Source organism: Prionailurus bengalensis, chromosome X, assembly GCF_016509475.1.
Source record: "Prionailurus bengalensis isolate Pbe53 chromosome X, Fcat_Pben_1.1_paternal_pri, whole genome shotgun sequence".
NCBI classification, from domain to species: Eukaryota; Metazoa; Chordata; class Mammalia; order Carnivora; family Felidae; genus Prionailurus; species Prionailurus bengalensis.
Genome location: NC_057361.1, coordinates 82,341,249 through 82,359,204, shown reverse-complemented (window position 1 = coordinate 82,359,204; position 17,956 = coordinate 82,341,249). Strand labels below are relative to the sequence as shown.

At 40.7% G+C, this 17,956-nt stretch overlaps 1 protein-coding gene across 8 annotated transcripts in view; it reads right to left on the bottom strand.

Moving 5' to 3' along the window:
• The window catches only part of LOC122477651 (armadillo repeat-containing X-linked protein 1), a 43,843-nt gene continuing 25,887 nt past the window's right edge, over positions 1 to 17,956 (bottom strand). For 4 of the 8 annotated variants that reach the window (XM_043570896.1, XM_043570899.1, XM_043570897.1 and 1 more), the window contains one exon: positions 1 to 1,909. In XM_043570896.1, coding sequence (XP_043426831.1) covers positions 405 to 1,781 — 1,377 coding nt within the window. In that variant the 5' untranslated portion in view covers positions 1,782 to 1,909 and the 3' untranslated portion in view covers positions 1 to 404. Of the gene's footprint in view, positions 1,910 to 2,224; positions 2,264 to 3,598; positions 4,563 to 17,956 lie in introns of those variants that run through there. The other 4 variants (XM_043570898.1, XM_043570900.1, XR_006295751.1 and 1 more) reach the window with 4 other exon arrangements.

The following is a 17,956-nucleotide window of genomic DNA, read 5'->3' as shown; positions in this document are numbered from 1 at the left end:
TTTTTTCTGGTTAAAACACACAACTTTATTGATGAAACACAAGTCTAAGATTAACAAATGTAAACCAATACAAAAGTGTAGCTTATTTATAATTAGTTTGCTGTCAAATTAGGTAAAGGAAAGAGCAAAAAATACCTCAGTCTAGGTAGCAAGATGGAATCGATAAGTGCTTTCTTTATACAAGCTCTAGTATTCATTTGGCATCCTTAAAATGGTACAGCCTAAAACTAACCACCACAACCATCATCACTCTTGATGATCCTTGATATTCATTATTCCAAAATGGCAGCTGAAAGGATCTCTTTGCCATGTAAGCACAATGGCAAACAAAGAATTTACAAAATGCATTGTTCCCAAGTGCAAACTAAACAATTATCTCGATATTGTTTGAGACATACACCCAATTAAAGTTTGGTCAATACTTTTAGGACTTTTACTTTCACTACCAGATCATTGTGATTTGCTAATGCCTTGATTTTCTTAATACACACTCCAGATTCTTTGAATAAGAAAAAAAGTGAACTTCTGCTGAATTCTTTCTTAGATGATGCAAGTCCTTCACTTTTTATGTTGTCATTTATATTTTCAAATAGAGTAAGGATATTAAGAAGAATCTCTCTGTCCCACTCTTTATTAAAGAGGGAAATCAATTCTGATGGTACTTTACAACTGACCAGCTCTCTTGTCATGGCTGGATTCTCAGTAAAGTTTATAATTAGTTTCATAATCTGAATCTTGGTGAAGTAATTTCCCAGAAATAACAATGCAAAAAAGTCTGGAAAAGAATAGGAAAGCAAATGTTGGTAATGATTAGTCACAGTCATGTTAGTTAACAGTCTTAGTCCGGCCATCTGCACAGCTGAGTCCAAGCGGCAGATCATGGTATCATCACACACTTGACTGATATAGGTCTTAATCTTTCCCTGATTTTCAGCATTCACACTCAAGTTATTAAGGGCATTGTAAGCTTTTTCCCTAATAATAAGATCTTTGGTTTTTATCAGTTTTGCAATAATTGGAAGACCACCCAATTCACGAATGGCATTTTGGTTAAAAGAATATGCTGCATTGTTACCCAGAGTGACCAAGGCTATTTCTTGAATAAAAGGATCATTTGATCTTTCCAGGATGTTAAGAACCTTTTGAAGGTCAGCAGCACCCAGAATATCATCAATTTTATAGGGAAAGTTGAACTTGCCCCTACGAACAGGCCATGCTGTAGCTGGAGTCCTGGTGCTCTTACCTCGGGTTCTTCCCTTGGTTTTTCCACTTGCCCTACTCCCAGCCCTAGCGCCACTCCTGGTGGGGTGACAGCCTCCACCCCTGCCCCCTGGGCAGGGTAAACTGGGTGCAAGGGTCCTGTTCCCAGAGATGGTACCCAACCTGACTCCCCTGCCCGCCTTTGCACTTGCCTGTTCCTTCAGGGTGCTGAAAAGGGCTTTGGCCTTGGCCTCTAGGCCTCCTCCACTCTGGGGCCCCAAGTGGACCTCTGCCTTTACATCTGAACCACTCTCAAGTACCATGCCCACCTCAGTCTTCACCTTTGAATCACCCTGAAGTCTAGCTTCAGACCCCATCCCAGCATTAGCTTTAGCTCCTTTCCCATTCTCAATCCTAGTCTCTACAATATCACTAGATTCCTCCTCATCATCTTCATCATCGTCGTCCCAGATTTTCTCATTCTCATCTCTTCCCCAGGTCAGTCTATATACACAGTAGCAGGCGCCAGCCCCAATCACCACACCAGCGGCCACGCAGCCAGCTTCCCGAGTACGGCCCATGCTGGGGACAATGTCTGAGCCGAATTCTTAACCGGGGCAGAATGAGATTGCTCTGGCCCGGAGGGGTGCTCCTATGTTGGGGACAGAGTTTTCAGCAGGCCCTGCTGCAGCTACAGGTACAGCGGAACCTAGGAATGAAAGAAAGATTTAAGGCATCAGTCTCCCTTTTTGTGCCTTTGCATGCAGACAGACTGAACTACAGACCCACAAATGTAGAGAACATGACAGGGAATCAGGGCTGGATCATTGATTCCTCTCCTCTATTGGGGAGGTAATTTTGAAAAATTTCCCCACGTCCAGATTCTCCAACCTCATGTTCAACCATCCCACCCCAGTATGTTACATTTAAGGTACCTAATCATTTCCCTACCTCCCTTCCCCTAGATGTCCTGGGGGTAGTGGCGCCCCCACATACACCCATACAGGTTCAGGCACTTTCTTCCTTCTCTTCCTTGCCTGGAAGTCCACTGGGTCCTGCAAACCTGCATACAAATGGGTGGGGAGGAGGATGCTGAATGATCAAGGGACAGAAGGACCTCATCCTGGATAGATACACATCCCTTTCCTCCATCTCTGGCCCTCGCTCTGTGTACCCCAACATCACCCTCCCCTCCTCACAGAGCTGTGGCTTTGAAAATTATTATCTCCCTTCCCCATCTCCTTCATCTCTTTCAAGTCTCCACCCTATCCTCACCCAACCCAGGTCAGTTGTTTCCTTCAAAAGTGATGCCACAGCCCTTTCCCTGTAACAAATCAGATGGTGGTGGAGAGATTGTCTGGAAGACGGACAGACATAAAATGCACAAAGTTTTGGAGCTCACCCTTCCCTCCACCACCTCCAGCATCACGGAGGTTCCAGGACACTCCTCCCTTCACCCATTATACCAACTTCCACTGCTCTGGAGCAATTTCCTTCCTCTCTCATCTCAGTTTCTGTCTCCCCCATTAAACCTAAGGACTGAGAACTCTGGGACTTAGTGCTTGCAGGAAGGAGACAAACCCAGGATACAGTACTCCAAACAGCAATTTGAAGCAAGATCTCCCCACCCCCGTTACAGGATTCCTGTGCCCCGCCCCCCAGCCACTTCCTTCTTTGTCTAATACCTGCAGACCACTTTGTTTTGAACGCTCCAAAATGGTATAAAGAGGAGGAAAGGAGGGGGGGTGCAGAGGAGGTTCATGAGGCCACTGGGGTTTGCAGTCTCCACTTTTCTCCACCCCAGGAGTCCCAAATATTGCCACCACCCTCACTTTGGCCTACTTTTTCTGGACAATTGTCGTCTTCTTCCTGCTTCTACGGTTGAATTGGCCCTAAAGTGTGTCCATAGACACACATGCCACACGGCAGAGGCAAAGGGCTTGAGGACAGAACAGCACTTCGGAAGGTCTCAATACCAGTTTTTCCAAATTCAGGACTCTGGTTGTCAAACGGATTTCATGTTTTGGTCTCTAATCCTTATCCCTACTTCTCAGGACTCCGCTGACATCAGCCCTCTTCAAGCCCAGCGTCCACTCACCCATTCCTGCAGCACCCACCCTCAGAGGTCAGCCATTTTCCCAGCAAAAATCACACCCCTTTCGAACAAGTAGAAAAGGAGGAGGCCGACGAGGGAGTACGGAAAAGTAGAGAAGCAAAAGAAGAGCCTCCTCCCCGATGCATTCCAACCCCCAATGACAGCCATTTTCCCTGTAGGCGCCGTCACATCCTTCTTCCTACATAAAATAACAGGAAGGTAGCTGGAGTCAGAAATGGGCCCAAGTTAAGGCAAGGACCTCAACCATCCCCCACCCTTCCGGGGGCCGCGGGGCGATCCCACCTTTACACCGACCTCCAAGGATTCGGAGCAGATTCTTTACTCTTTTCCTCTGGGTGGTATACAGCGCCCTACTGAAAGACATGGGGAATGACAGATGCACAGCCCCAAGATTCTGGCTTGGTAGATGGATGCACACAGGACTAGAAATATCTGCCCTTCCCGATTCAAGGCCCTGGCTGCCAAAGTTTTCGAATTTCCTCCCTCTTGGTCCGGGATGTCCCCAGGAATCCGGCCCCCAAGTCCACCATTTTTGTTCTTGGAAGGGCCAGGGATAGTGGAAGGGTGTTGAGAAAGTCCACTTTGTCTCCACCCTCCGCTACCCACACCGTAGGGATTCCCCACCCCCGCCCCCAGGCTGCTCCCATCCACACACAGACCTGCTGGGATCCGGGCGGTTACTTCCTCCTCCTTCCCTGGCCACTGGCCCGCCCGCCCTTAGGGCAATAGGGAGCTGGTAGCCGGACAAAACCAGGACCAGGATTAGAAGGACGTGGGCAAACGTCGGCTGCTGCTCACGTGAGGGCCACGTCACCCGCGAGTGCAGGACCCCAGTTACCTCTCCCATCCCATCGGCAGTGCGGCAGGAACCCGCCCACCCCTTTCCTTCCCCGCTACATCAGGTCCTGCCACTCATTTTCTTCTGCCAATCCGGGAGACTGAGGAGAGCTGCTCCTTGTGGCTGGAATTTGCCTTTCTCTGGTGAACAGGGAGAAACTGCATCTGTTCCCCTGTCCATTGGTCTTTTTTTCCCTCTTTGAGGAGTAGTTCTTTTTCTTTCTCTACTCCCTCTCCAATTGCTTCTCCCATTTTCTCACCTTCCCCCACCTCCAGTCATTAAGGGCCAGCATTTTCCCTGCACCCCTATATGAAATGGAAGGAAAGATTTCAGAAAAGAACATACATTGTGGAAATATTTTACTTTCTTAAACTTTCCTGTCCATTATTTAAAATCAGTGATGCATTACTCTTACATTGAGAAAATAAAATGATGCTATTTTTTAATTTTTTTTTAATTTTTTTAAGGTTTTATTTATTTTTGAGAGAGAGAGAGAGACAGCACGAGCAGGGAAGGGGCAGAGAGAGACGGAGACACAGAATCCGAAGCAGGCTCCAGGCTCTGAGCTGTCAGCACAGACCCCGACCTGGGGCTTGAACTCACGAACCGTGATATCATGACCTGAGCCAAAGTCAGACGCTTAACCAACTGAGCCACCCAGGCACCCCAAAATGATGTTATTTTTATTGGAGTGGAGAAAAATGTAAGAGGTAGGGAAAACCCAAAAGGCCTCATTAATTACATTATATTTATTTATAAGAAAAATGTTTCTACTGGTTATAGCCAAATAGCAGCTTTCAAAACATACTAACTGGGTTTAAAATTGGAAGCAAATTTTTCATACAATCTATGAATTATTCCACAAAGAGATCTAATCTTTAGTGGTCTAACTTTGGCCACTTAATATGAATGATCTACTTTTTCCACTTTTGGATCACCTTACAATTTGGTTTAAAAAAGCAACACAATCCTGTCTTGTTTCATTAAAGAAAGACATGTATTTAACGTCCTAAAGTCTTGGCTGACTGCTATGTCAACCTCTTATGATATGATGGCTGTTCTGAACACCAGCCCCTGGATTAGATTCCAGTCCACTGAGGTAGAGGCACCCGAGGGTGTGAGGAGTATAGAAATGGTCTGATCCTCTCAGCTTTGTCAAAGAAGGAGGGATGAAGGTGCTGCCCTCTCACCTCTCCAGTGTTCCAAAACCTCTCATCTTTACAGTTAGGCACTGATTCTGTTGGTCACTCCAGCCTAGAGCCTGGAGCCTCCTTTGAATTCTGTGTCTCCCTCTCTCTCTGCCCCTTCCCTGCTCATGCTGTCTCTCTCTCTCATTCTCTCTCTCAAAAATAAATAAAACCTTAAAAAAATTTTAAATTAAAAAAATAGCATCATTTTATTTTCTCAATATAAGAGTTATGCATCACTGATTTTAAAGAATGGACAGAAAAGCTTAAGAAAGTACACATGGACAGGTGACCAAGATGGTAAATGTCACCTTTACTCAGGTGACCAACTTGAGTAACCACCTTTGGCTTCTTCCTTTTTTCCCCTCCTCCCCCAAATCCTCACAGATGTAACTCAAGGATAAACAGAAGGGACTGCTGTTCCCACATACCCTTGCAGCTGCAGGTTTCCATGAAAAAGAAGTGATTGCTGGCTGGGGAAAGCAGCCAGGTCTGCCTGCTCTGCCCTCATCCATGGTTCCTTAGTTTAAATTGCTCCTAACACTGCTGCTCCCACCTGGCTTGAGAGGTGGAGCCAGCTGGGCCTCTTGCCTCTGGCCTCCTTGCTGCAGGCACCCAGGGAGAACCAAGATCTTCTACAGGGTCACTGCCTGTAGCCCACACCCATTTTAGTCCTCCCTCAGCCAAATGTATGCTGAGGTCCAAGGGAGTCTCCTCACTGACCATACTGATTAACTAGAGTAGGCATTCTTAACTGGCTGCCTCTGTGCTGTACCTGAAATTGTATCAAAGTTATGCATATACATATGTTCATTTTAGTGGCTAGAGGAGTCATAACTTTCAGCAGATTCTCACAGGCATCTATGACTTTAAAAAACAATAGGGCACCTGAGTGGCTCAGTGAGCTCAGGTCATGATCTAGTGGTTCGTGAGTTCAAGCCCCACATGGGGCTCTGCACTATTGGTGTAGAGCCTACTTGGGATTCTCTCTCTCTCTCTCTCTCTCTCTCTCTCTCTTCTCTCTCTCTCTTTCTCTGCCTTTCCACAGCTTGCACTCTCTCTCTCTCCTCTCAAATAAATAAACTTTAAAAAAAAGTAAAAAAGACTAAGTACTTACCTAGGAAAAAAGATATATCCCTTGAACAGATATCAATCTCTTCCTCTCTCTCTCTTCCTGTCTCACTCTCATTACATACACTTATTTTTTTTAATGTGCAAACAATGCAGAAATGTATAAAGTAGAATGTGAAAGTGCCCTGAAATTCATGTTCCACCACCAACCACTTTTAACAACTTCCACCTTTATTCATGCAAATACAAAAAATATATGTATGCCTTTGTCAAGTTCCAAGTTGAAAAACATACACAAAACGAAATGGTTGACATTTAGTGACATAAAGTGCAATGAATTCTCCACTTTAATTTGAGAACCAACATCTTTAAAAATTGATTTTTATCCATGTTTACTTTTATGATTTTCAACAAATTTTATGTTTCTTTAGGTAGGTCATACTCATTACTTGTTAAGTTTATTCCTAGGTATTTTATTGTTTTTGTTGTTTTGAAGAATAAATTTCCTTTATTATTATATTTTCTAGCAGGTTATTGAATACCTAAGGAAACAATAATTATTATTTTTAATGACCTTTCATAATATTTCTGATAGTTTTTCAATTGTTATATTTGGTTTTTTTCTAGGTATGCGTACATAATCATCTGCAAATGATGATTTTTAAATTTTTTCTTTTCCAATCTATATATCTCTTATTCTTTCATTTCCTGGATGTACTGCATTGACCAGAACCTCCAGAACTATGTTGACAATAGCGGTGGTTGAGGGTCTCCCAGCCTTGTTCCTTAGGTAAATGGAAATGCCCTTAATATTTCACCATTTAGTGTGAGTTTTCTGTTTGTTTCTGATGTGTTCTCCTTTATCTGTTTTTGTGTGACTGAAGGGTGATGTCTAAAAGCTACACTTTCATACCCCTTTGTATAAGACTGAGAAAAACTCAGTTGTCCACGTCATAATATTGAGATGGAGAGGGGACCAAGGAGAGTTAACACAAGTCCTGTGCTTATTGTGAGTAAAAACAGACACTCTGCCCTCATAGTAGAAACAAGACTTTAATGAAACAATTATACATGTATACAAATCGAAAAAAATATCATGAAAGAAAAGAACATTATTAATATATTAAAACAAGTGGCAGAATCTGGGGATCAAAGATGACTTCCTTGAGGGGGGAAAGGGAGTGAAATTTTGAACTGAGATGAAAGAAAGCAGGTGTTAACTAGGAAAAGAGGGGAGCAGAAAATAAGAATGTTCAAATTCTCCACATTCATGATAACCACTGTGATAACCCATATACCTAAATCTTAGGATAAATCATGTGAAAATCACTGTTAACTTTTCAATTGACTCTCCAGGTTTTGTTGTTGTTTTATATGTACAAATAACAACAATATAGATAGATGATAGATGATAGATAGATAGATAGATGATAGATAGAAGATAGGTAAATAGATAATAAGTAGGTAGATACATTATATGTGAGTGTATGTACACATATATATTTTTTTAAATAATTTTGTATCATAAAATGCAAATTATTTCTTCACCTAATATATCATGTACATTATTTTATCAGATACAATAATATTCTGCAGTGTGGATTTACCAAAATTTTACCAATCTATTACTGATTCACATTTGGCCTTTTACCAATATTTGCCTATTATAAAAATGCTGAAGTGGAGACCTTCGTACACATATATTTTGATAATTGTGGCATTATTTCCTTATGATAAATTCCTAGAAGTGAAATCATTGGGTCAAAGTGGATGTTCATTTTAAATCATATCCATGTTGCCAACTTTCACCTTTTAAATTGTGATATATATATTCCATGTTCTGTTCCAAAAATTTTGAAATTCATTAATTATAAGTGAGATTAAGCATCTTCTCATAGGTTTGTTAACCATTTGTATCTCTCTTTCTATGAATTGTCTTTCCCCATTTTTCCATTTAGGTTATTCATCTTTTTCTTATTAGTACATAAGAACTTTCTGTAAATCAAGGAAATGAGCTCTTTGACAATCATAAGTTTTATAAATATATTCCCTGTTTATAATTTTCTTTGAACTTCTGCAATATGGAATTTTTAAATCTTTATGATACAAAATTTATCAATTATTTCTTTACATTTTCTGGGTTGTGTGTCCTGCTTAGGAAGTCGTGTATTTTCTTCTAATTTTTATGTGTATTTTTAGTACTTAAATTTTTGGTCCACATGGAATTTTTTTTTGGTGCCATTGCCTTTGTTACCAGTAAAGCACCAGCAATTTTACCCACCATTACTTTTGAACCATTTGTATAAATGTTAACATGGTGAATAAAGCAAATAACATCTCAATGTTATCGCAAATATATTTTTTCCAACTTTACTGAACACATGGAATTATTTTTTCAAAATAGTTAGTAAACTGTCCAATGCAAATTATCTAATAATCTTTCTCTAGCTGACTGATTTAAAATGTCACCTTTATGGGGGAAAAAAAAGAGAGAGAGAAAGGTGCAGACCATAAAATACTCTTGTTTTAATTTTAAATTTATTTATTTATTTTTTGAGAGAGAGAGAGAGAGAGGGAGAGAGAGAGAGCAGGGAGGGGCAGAGAGAGAGAGAGAGAGAGAGAGAGAGAATCCAAAGTAGCCTCTGCATCATCACCATGGAGCTTGATGTGGGTCTCGAACCTAGGAATAGTGAGATCATGACCTGAGCCAAAACCAAGAGTCAGGTGTTTAAACCACCTGAGCCACCCAGACACCCCCAAACAGATTCTTAACTCTAGAGAACAAACTGTGGGTTGCTGGAGGGGAGGTGGGCGGGGGGTGGGGGAGATGGACTAAATGTATAATGGGTATTGAAGAACACACTGGGTGTTATATGTAAGTGATGAATCACTAAATTCTACTCCTGAAACTAATATTAACACTATATGCTAACTAGAAAATTAATAAAAACCTGAAAGAATAAATAAATAAATAAATAAAACGTCACCTTTATCATAAGATAACCATCCACATATATTTGATATATTTGATTCTCTATTATGTTTCTTGAATGTTATTTTTTTCTTTTTATGTACCAAACTTTTAATTATAGTATCTTTATAATATGTTTTAATATCTGGGAGGGTAAAGCCTCTCTAATCACTCTTTTTCATAATTTACCTGCCTATTCACATGTGTTTATTTAGACATAAAATGTATTATTTTGTTACATTCCCTTAAAATCCTGTCCTTATTTCAATTTGGTTACATTTAATTTATAAGTTAATTGAAGGATAACTGGCATCTTTAAAAGAATATCTTACCACCCACACAGGTCAGAATGACTATTATTAAAAAGACACAGGGTGCTGGGTGGCTGATACCCCACTATTGATTTTGTCTCATGTCATTACATCACTGTTTCATAAGATTGAGCCCCACATCAGGCTCGCGCTGACAGAGTGAAACTGTTTGGGATTCTCTCTCTCTCTCTCTTTCTCTCTTGGCCCTCTCCCCTTATGTCTCTCACTCGCTCTCTCTCTCTCTCTCAAAAGAAAGAAAGAAAAAAAGGAAGGAAGGAAGGAAGGAAGGAAGGAAGAGAAAAGAAATAAAAAGAAGAAAAGAAAGAAAGAAAGAAAGAAAAGAGACAAGAGAGAACAACTGCTGGTGAAAATGTGGAGACAAATGGAACCCTTGTGCACTGTTGTGGGAATGTAAATTGGTACAGCCACTATGGAAAACAGCACGGAGGATACTCAAAAAATTAACAGTAGAAATACTATATGATCCAGCAATTCTATGTCTGGGTATTTCTTTGAAGAAAGTGAAATCACTCAGAGATATCTGCACCCCCATGTGCATTGCAGCATTATTCACAATAGCCAAGACATGAAAACAACCAAAGTATTTATCAATGGATGGCTGGATTAAAATACACATATATATTTATATTGGTATATTTTATTCATTCATTAAGAAAAGGAAATCCTTCTGGGGCACCTGGGTGGCTCAGTCAGTTAAGCATCCAACTTCAGCTCAGGTCATGATCTCACGGTTCATGAGTTGGAGCCCTGCGTCAGGCTTTGTGCTGACAGCTCAGAGCCTGAAGCCTGCTTCAGATTCTGTGTCTCCCTCTCTCTCTGTCCCTCCCCCACTCATACTCTGTCTCTCTCAAAAATAAATAAAACATTTTAAAAATTTTTTAAAGGAAATCTTTCCATTTGCAATAACATGGATAAACTTGGAGAGCATTGTGCTAAGGGAAATAAGTCAAAGAAATATAAGTGCTGTATGATATCACTCATATGTGAAATCTAAAAAAGCCAAACTCATAGAAACTGAGAGTAGATTGGTGGTTTCCAGAGGCTGGGGAAAGGGAGAAATGAGGAGACATTGGCATAAACTTCCAGTTTTAAGGTCAGTAAGTTCTGGGGATCTAATGAACAGCATGGTGACTATAGTAAACAGTATTATATTGTATACTTGGCAGTTGCTAAGACAGTAGATCTTAAATGTTCTCACAACTACAACAAAAAAGGTGTAATTATATGGTATGATGGATGTATTAACTAACCATATTGTGATATTCATTTTGCAATATATATGTGTATCAAATCATCACATTGTACACCTTAAATTTAGATAACATGTCAATTATATCTCAATAAAGCTAGGAGGAAAAGAGTATCTTTCTACACCAGAACCCAGTTTTGCTAGTTGTCTTCATTAATTTTCCTTAGCAGCATTTCCAAATTAAAAAAAAAAAAACCTAGAACATTACTTGGCACACTATAGGTTATCAATAAATACTTTTTAAATTAAATACACTTTGTTAAGTGTATTCTTAAGTACTTTACTTTTTACCATGGCTATTGTAAGTTGAATCTTTTCTTTATCTTACATTTTCTATTTATTCTTTTTATATATGAAAGTCGTTAGATTTTGCAGTTAATTTTATAACCAGCCTCTTTATGGAATTCCTAGTTTAAAATATTTTTTCATTGATTGATTCTCTTAGATTTGTTTCATTTGCAGTAATGATCATCTTGTCTCCTCCTTTCCAATATTAATATTGTATTCCCTTCTCCGATAATTGCATTAAGTAGTACTTCCAGAACAATGTTAAATAATTGTGGAAAAATTGACATCCTTGTCTTTTTCCTGATTTTTATGGGAATGCTTTTGGTGTTTGTCCTTCAAGCATGAGGGACTTCTTGGTGAGAGCTAGGGCCATGGAAGAGGGATCTTCTGTAGGAGCTGAAGTTTTGGCCTATCACTGCCAGTATACTTACTGGCAGTCACTGCCAATAAAACACAGCCCAAGTCAGTGATGGAACAGAAAAAAAAAATTGTTTTCTCTCTTCCTCCAAAGTTCTGTAAGTGTATTCCATTAGCCAAATCCAAAGAAGAATGGTGCCTGGGGATTATAATCCATAAGAGTCAGCTTTCTGGGGCATAGAAAAGGACTAAGGAGCAGAAAATTGATCAGGAGTTGAGGTAAAATAAAGGATAACCAACCCAATCCACCTTTAGCCACTCAGCATCCATTCTTGCCCTTCACTCCAATAAAGAAACTCTCATCTCCAACAAGGAGGCAGAGACAAAAAGACCCATGAGCCTATGTACTATCATGGAGTAATGTTAAGTCATACTCTCCACTTGAAACCTGATTATAACAACAATATCTGGTATTTTTCACACATAAGAGAAATGAAGGAAAAAAATAATTATCAATAAAGGTACACCTAGCTGCCACAGCTCCCTTCTGTAGCTGGTCATGAGGCCAAAGTCAATAATCCATTTCATATCTCCTTTAGTTTTCCTCAGTTCTTTCCCTGATGTAGTGACCCTAACCTTCAATCCTATCTTTATTGGATTTTTGCATTTTCACATTGACCAAGACTATTGGGCAAATGAGTATTAAGAGGTGCCCTAATGACTATACCTGGACTCCAAGCATACTTCTCCTCCTGTTCTCATTGTATAGAAACAACTCTATTTCCAGTGGTAATGGTATTCAATCATTCCAGGCAGTGCAGTAACCCTTTTCTCTGCCTCTCAGTTCAATAGCATGAGGAGACCAAAATAGCCAGGGTGCAGTTTCAGCTTTCAATTTAATGGAACCATGGCTTTATTCCCTGTTGGAAACATTCATTCCCTATAAAATAGAACTTTCATATCTGCTGAGCCCAAGGCTTTGGAGATATATATATATATATATATAGAGAGAGAGAGAGAGAGAGAGAGGCAGGGGGGCACTCCCTCCTCCACCCCTTCATTCCCAGATTTGTGTATCTTCACTAAATGAGGGAAATAATGCCATATATTGGTCACTGGTTTTCTTTTTTTTTCTTTAAATCCAAGTTAGTTAACATATAGTGTAATAATGATTTCAGAAATAGAATCTAGTGATTCATCACTTACATATAACATCCAGTGCTCTTGTTGTTACATATAACAACAAGTGCCCTCCTTAATACCCATCACCCATTTAGTCCATTCCCCCACCCAACACCCCTCCAGCAATCTTAAGTTTGTTTTCCACATTTAAGAGTCTCTTATGGTTTTCTCCATCTCTGTTTTTATCTTATTTTTCTTTCCCTTCCTCTATGTTCATCTGTTTTGTTTGTTAAATTCCACATATGAGTGAAATCATATGATTTTTGTCTTTATCTGACTGACTTATTTCACTTAGCATAATACACTCTAGTTCCATTCACATTACTGCAAATGGCAAGATTTCATTATTTTTGATCACCAGGTAATATTCCATAACTTCTTTATCCATTTGTCAGTCAATGGACATCTGGGCTATTTCCATAATTTGACAATTGTCATGTTCACTGGTTTTAAAGCAGCTGTTGTATTCTTGTAGTATAGCAGTCTCAATCTGGAACATCTGATCCTATAACTAAGCCTTCAAAAATTCATTTTCTTTTCTATCAGGCAAGCTGCTTCTGCATGATGGAGTAAGTAATACAGACCAGTGAATCTTTGGATATGACTCCATTATTGTACTTTGTCTACCATTAAATGAGTTTCTTAGTCAGAGACAATGTTGTATAGGATAATCTGATGATGATTAAGGCATTCTGGAAGTCCATGGATGGTGGCACTGACAGAATCACTGTAAGCAATGAAGGTGAATGTGCATCTGGAATATATATTTATTTCCATAGGGAAAAATTTATGTTCTCACCATGATGAAAGGTTTCCCATATAATAATCCTACCACCATGGTGCTGAATGGTACCCCCAAGAAATACTGTCTTATTGTATTGAATGCTTTATCATCATCTTATTTTGTTGCCAGTTTGGGCACTTTTGTTGCTAGTGTTAGTACAAAATCAACTTTGGTGAGTGGAAATCCATGTTATTAAGCCCTTGCATTGCCTTCATAGCATTGATGCTAATCTAATACAGATAGCACAAAAAATAGAGAATATTATTACAATTCTATTTACTACAGTGCTATATTGAATTTACTGATATTTTACTTTGGATTTTTGCATTTATATTTATGATTTAGATTAACCTCTGGTTTACATTTTTACTTCTATTCCTCTTTGTGTTGGTATAAGTCTTATGAAGCCTTATAGAATTAATTCAGTAGATTTCCACCTTCTCTTATGCTCTAGAACACCTTAAATTATAAAAAAAAAAAATTAGAGGGATGAGGGAAGATGGCGGTGTAGGAGGACGCTGGGCTCACCTCGCGTCCTGCTGATCACTTAGATTCCACCTACACCTGCCTAAATAACCCAGAAAACCGCCAGAGGATTAGCAGAACGGAGTCGCCGGAGCCAAACGCAGACGAGAGGCCCACGGAAGAGGGTAGGAAGGGCGGCGAGGCGGTGCGCGCTCCACGGACTGGCGGGAGGGAGCCGGGGCGGAGGGGCGGCTCACCGGCCAAGCAGAGCCGCTGAGTCGGGCTTGCAAAAGCGGAGGGGACAGGCGGACTGTGTTCCGACAGCAAGCGCGACTTAGCGTCTGGGAGGTCATAAATTAACAGCTCTGCTCGGAAAGCGGGAAGGCTGGAGGACAAAGGGAGGGAGAGCTGCTGAGCCCCCTGACAACAGAGCTCAGTTTGGTGGGGAACAAAGGCGCTCGCCAGCGCCATCTCCCCCGCCCATCCCCCAGCCAAAATCCCAAAGAGAACCGGTTCCTCCCAGGGAACTTGCTCACTCCGTGCAAACACCCAACTCTGCGCTTCGGCGGAGCCAAACCTCCGGCAGCGGATCTGACTCCCTCTCACTGCCACAGGGCCCCTCCTGAAGTGGATCACCTAAGGAGAAGCGATCTAAGCCTGCCCCTCCTGCCCCCATGCACCTTGCCTACCCACCCCAGCTAATACACCAGATCCCCAGCATCACAAGCCTGGCAGGGTGCAAGTAGCCCAGACGAGCCACACCACCCCACAGTGAATCCCGCCCCTAGGAGAGGGGAAGAGAAGGCACACACCAGTCTGACTGTGGCCCCAGCGGTGGGCTGGGGGCAGACATCAGGTCTGACTGCGGCCCCGCCCACCAACTCCAGTTATACACCACAGCACAGGGGAACTGCCCTGCAGGTCCTCACCATGCCAGGGACTATCCAAAATGACCAAGCGGAAGAATTCCCCTCAGAAGAATCTCCAGGAAATAACAACAGCTAATGAACTGATCAAAAAGGATTTAAATAATATAACAGAAAGTGAATTTAGAATAATAGTCATAAAATTAATCGCTGGGCTTGAAAACAGTATACAGGACAGCAGAGAATCTCTTGCTACAGAGATCAAGGGACTAAGGAACAGTCATGAGGAGCTGAAAAACGCTTTAAACGAAATGCATAACAAAATGGAAACCACCACAGCTCGGCTTGAAGAGGCAGAGGAGAGAATAGGTGAACTAGAAGATAAAGTTATGGAAAAAGAGGAAGCTGAGAGAAAGAGAGATAAAAAAATCCAGGAGTATGAGGGGAAAATTAGAGAACTAAGTGATACACTAAAAATAAATAATATACGCATAATTGGTATCCCAGAGGAGGAAGAGAGAGGGAAAGGTGCTGAAGGGGTACTTGAAGAAATAATAGCTGAGAACTTCCCTGAACTGGGGAAGGAAAAAGGCATTGAAATCCAAGAGGCACAGAGAACTCCCTTCAGACGTAACTTGAATCGATCTTCCGCACGACATATCATAGTGAAACTGGCAAAATACAAGGATAAAGAGAAAATTCTGAAAGCAGCAAGGGGTAAACGTGCCCTCACATATAAAGGGAGACCTATAAGACTCGTGACTGATCTCTCTTTTGAAACTTGGCAGGCCAAAAAGAATTGGCACGAGATTTTCAGGGTGCTAGACAGAAAAAACATGCAGCCAAGAATCCTTTATCCAGCAAGTCTGTCATTTAGAATAGAAGGAGAGATAAAGGTCTTCCCAAACAAACAAAAGCTGAGGGAATTTGTCACCACTAAACCAGCCCTACAGAGATCCTAAGGGGGACCCTGTGAGACAAAGTCCCAGAGACATCACTACAAGCATAAAACATACAGACATCACAATGACTCTAAACCCGTATCTTTCTATAATAACACTGAATGTAAATGGATTAAATGCGCCAACCAAAAGACATAGGGTATCAGAATGGATAAAAAAAACAAGACCCATCTATTTGCTGTCTACAAGAGACTCATTTTAGACCTGAGGACACCTTTAGATTGAGAGTGAGGGGATGGAGAACTATTTATCATGCGACTGGAAGCCAAAAGAAAGCTGGAGTAGCCATACTTATATCAGACAAACTAGACTTTAAATTAAAGGCTGTAACAAGAGATGAAGAAGGACATTATATAATAGTTACAGGGTCTATCCATCAGGAAGAGCTAACAATTATAAATGTGTATGCGCCGAATACCGGAGCCCCCAAATATATAAAACAATTACTCATAAACATAAGCAACCTTATTGAGAAGAATGTGGTAATTGCAGGGGACTTTAACACCCCACTTACAGAAATGGATAGATCATCTAGACACACGGTCAATAAAGAAACAAGGGCCCTGAATGACACATTGGATCAGATGGACTTGACAGATATATTTAGAACTCTGCATCCCAAAGCAACAGAATATACTTTCTTCTCGAGTGCACATGGAACATTCTCCAAGATAGATCATATACTGGGTCACAAAACAGCCCTTCATAAGTTTACCAGAATTGAAATTATACCATGCTTACTTTCAGACCACAATGCTATGAAGCTTGAAATCAACCACAGAAAAAAGTCTGGAAAACCTCCAAAAGCATGGAGGTTAAAGAACACCCTACTAATGAATGAGTGGGTCAACCAGGCAATTATAGAAGAAATTAAAAAATATATGGAAACAAACGAAAATGAAAATACAACAATTCAAATGCTTTGGGACGCAGCGAAGGCAGTCCTGAGAGGAAAATACATTGCAATCCAGGCCTATCTCAAGAAACAAGAAAAATCCCAAATACAAAATCTAACAGCACACCTAAAGGAACTAGAAGCAGAACAGCAAAGGCAGCCTAAACCCAGCAGAAGAAGAGAAATAATAAAGATCAGAGCAGAAATAAACAATATAGAATCTAAAAAAACTGTAGAGCAGATCAACGAAACCAAGAGTTGTTTTTTTGTTGTTTTTTTTTTTAGTTTTTTTTTCAACGTTTATTTATTTTTGGGACAGAGAGAGACAGAGCACGAACGGGGAAGGGGCAGAGAGAGAGGGAGACACAGAATCGGAAACAGGCTCCAGGCTCTGAGCCATCAGCCCAGAGCCCGACGCGGGGCTCGAACTCACGGACCGCGAGATCGTGACCTGGCTGAAGTCGGACGCTTAACCGACTGCGCCACCCAGGCGCCCCAAGAGTTGTTTTTTTGAAAAAATAAACAAAATTGACAACCCTCTAGCCAGGCTTCTCAAAAAGAAAAGGGAGATGACCCAAATAGATAATATCATGAATAAAAATGGAATTATTACAACCAATCCCTCAGAGATACAAACAATTATCAGGGAATACTATGAAAAATTATATGCCAACAAATTGGACAACCTGGAAGAAGTGGACAAATTCCTGAACACCCACACTCTTCCAAAACTCAATCAGGAGGAAATAGAAAGCTTGAACAGACCCATAACCAGCGAAGCAATTGAATCGGTTATCAAAAATCTCCCAACAAATAAGAGTCCAGGACCAGATGGCTTCCCAGGGGAGTTATACCAGACGTTTAAAGCAGAGATAATACCTATCCTTCTCAAGCTATTCCAAGAAATAGAAAGGGAAGGAAAACTTCCAGACTCATTCTATGAAGCCAGTATTACTTTGATTCCTAAACCAGAGACCCAGTCAAAAAAGAGAACTACAGGCCAATATCCCTGATGAATATGGATGCAAAAATTCTCAATAAGATACTAGCAAATCGAATTCAACAGCATTTAAAAGGAATTATTCACCATGACCAAGTGGGATTCATTCCTGGGATGCAGGGCTGGTTCAACATTCGCAAATCAATGAACGTGATACATCACATTAACAAAAAAAAAAGAAAAGAACCATATG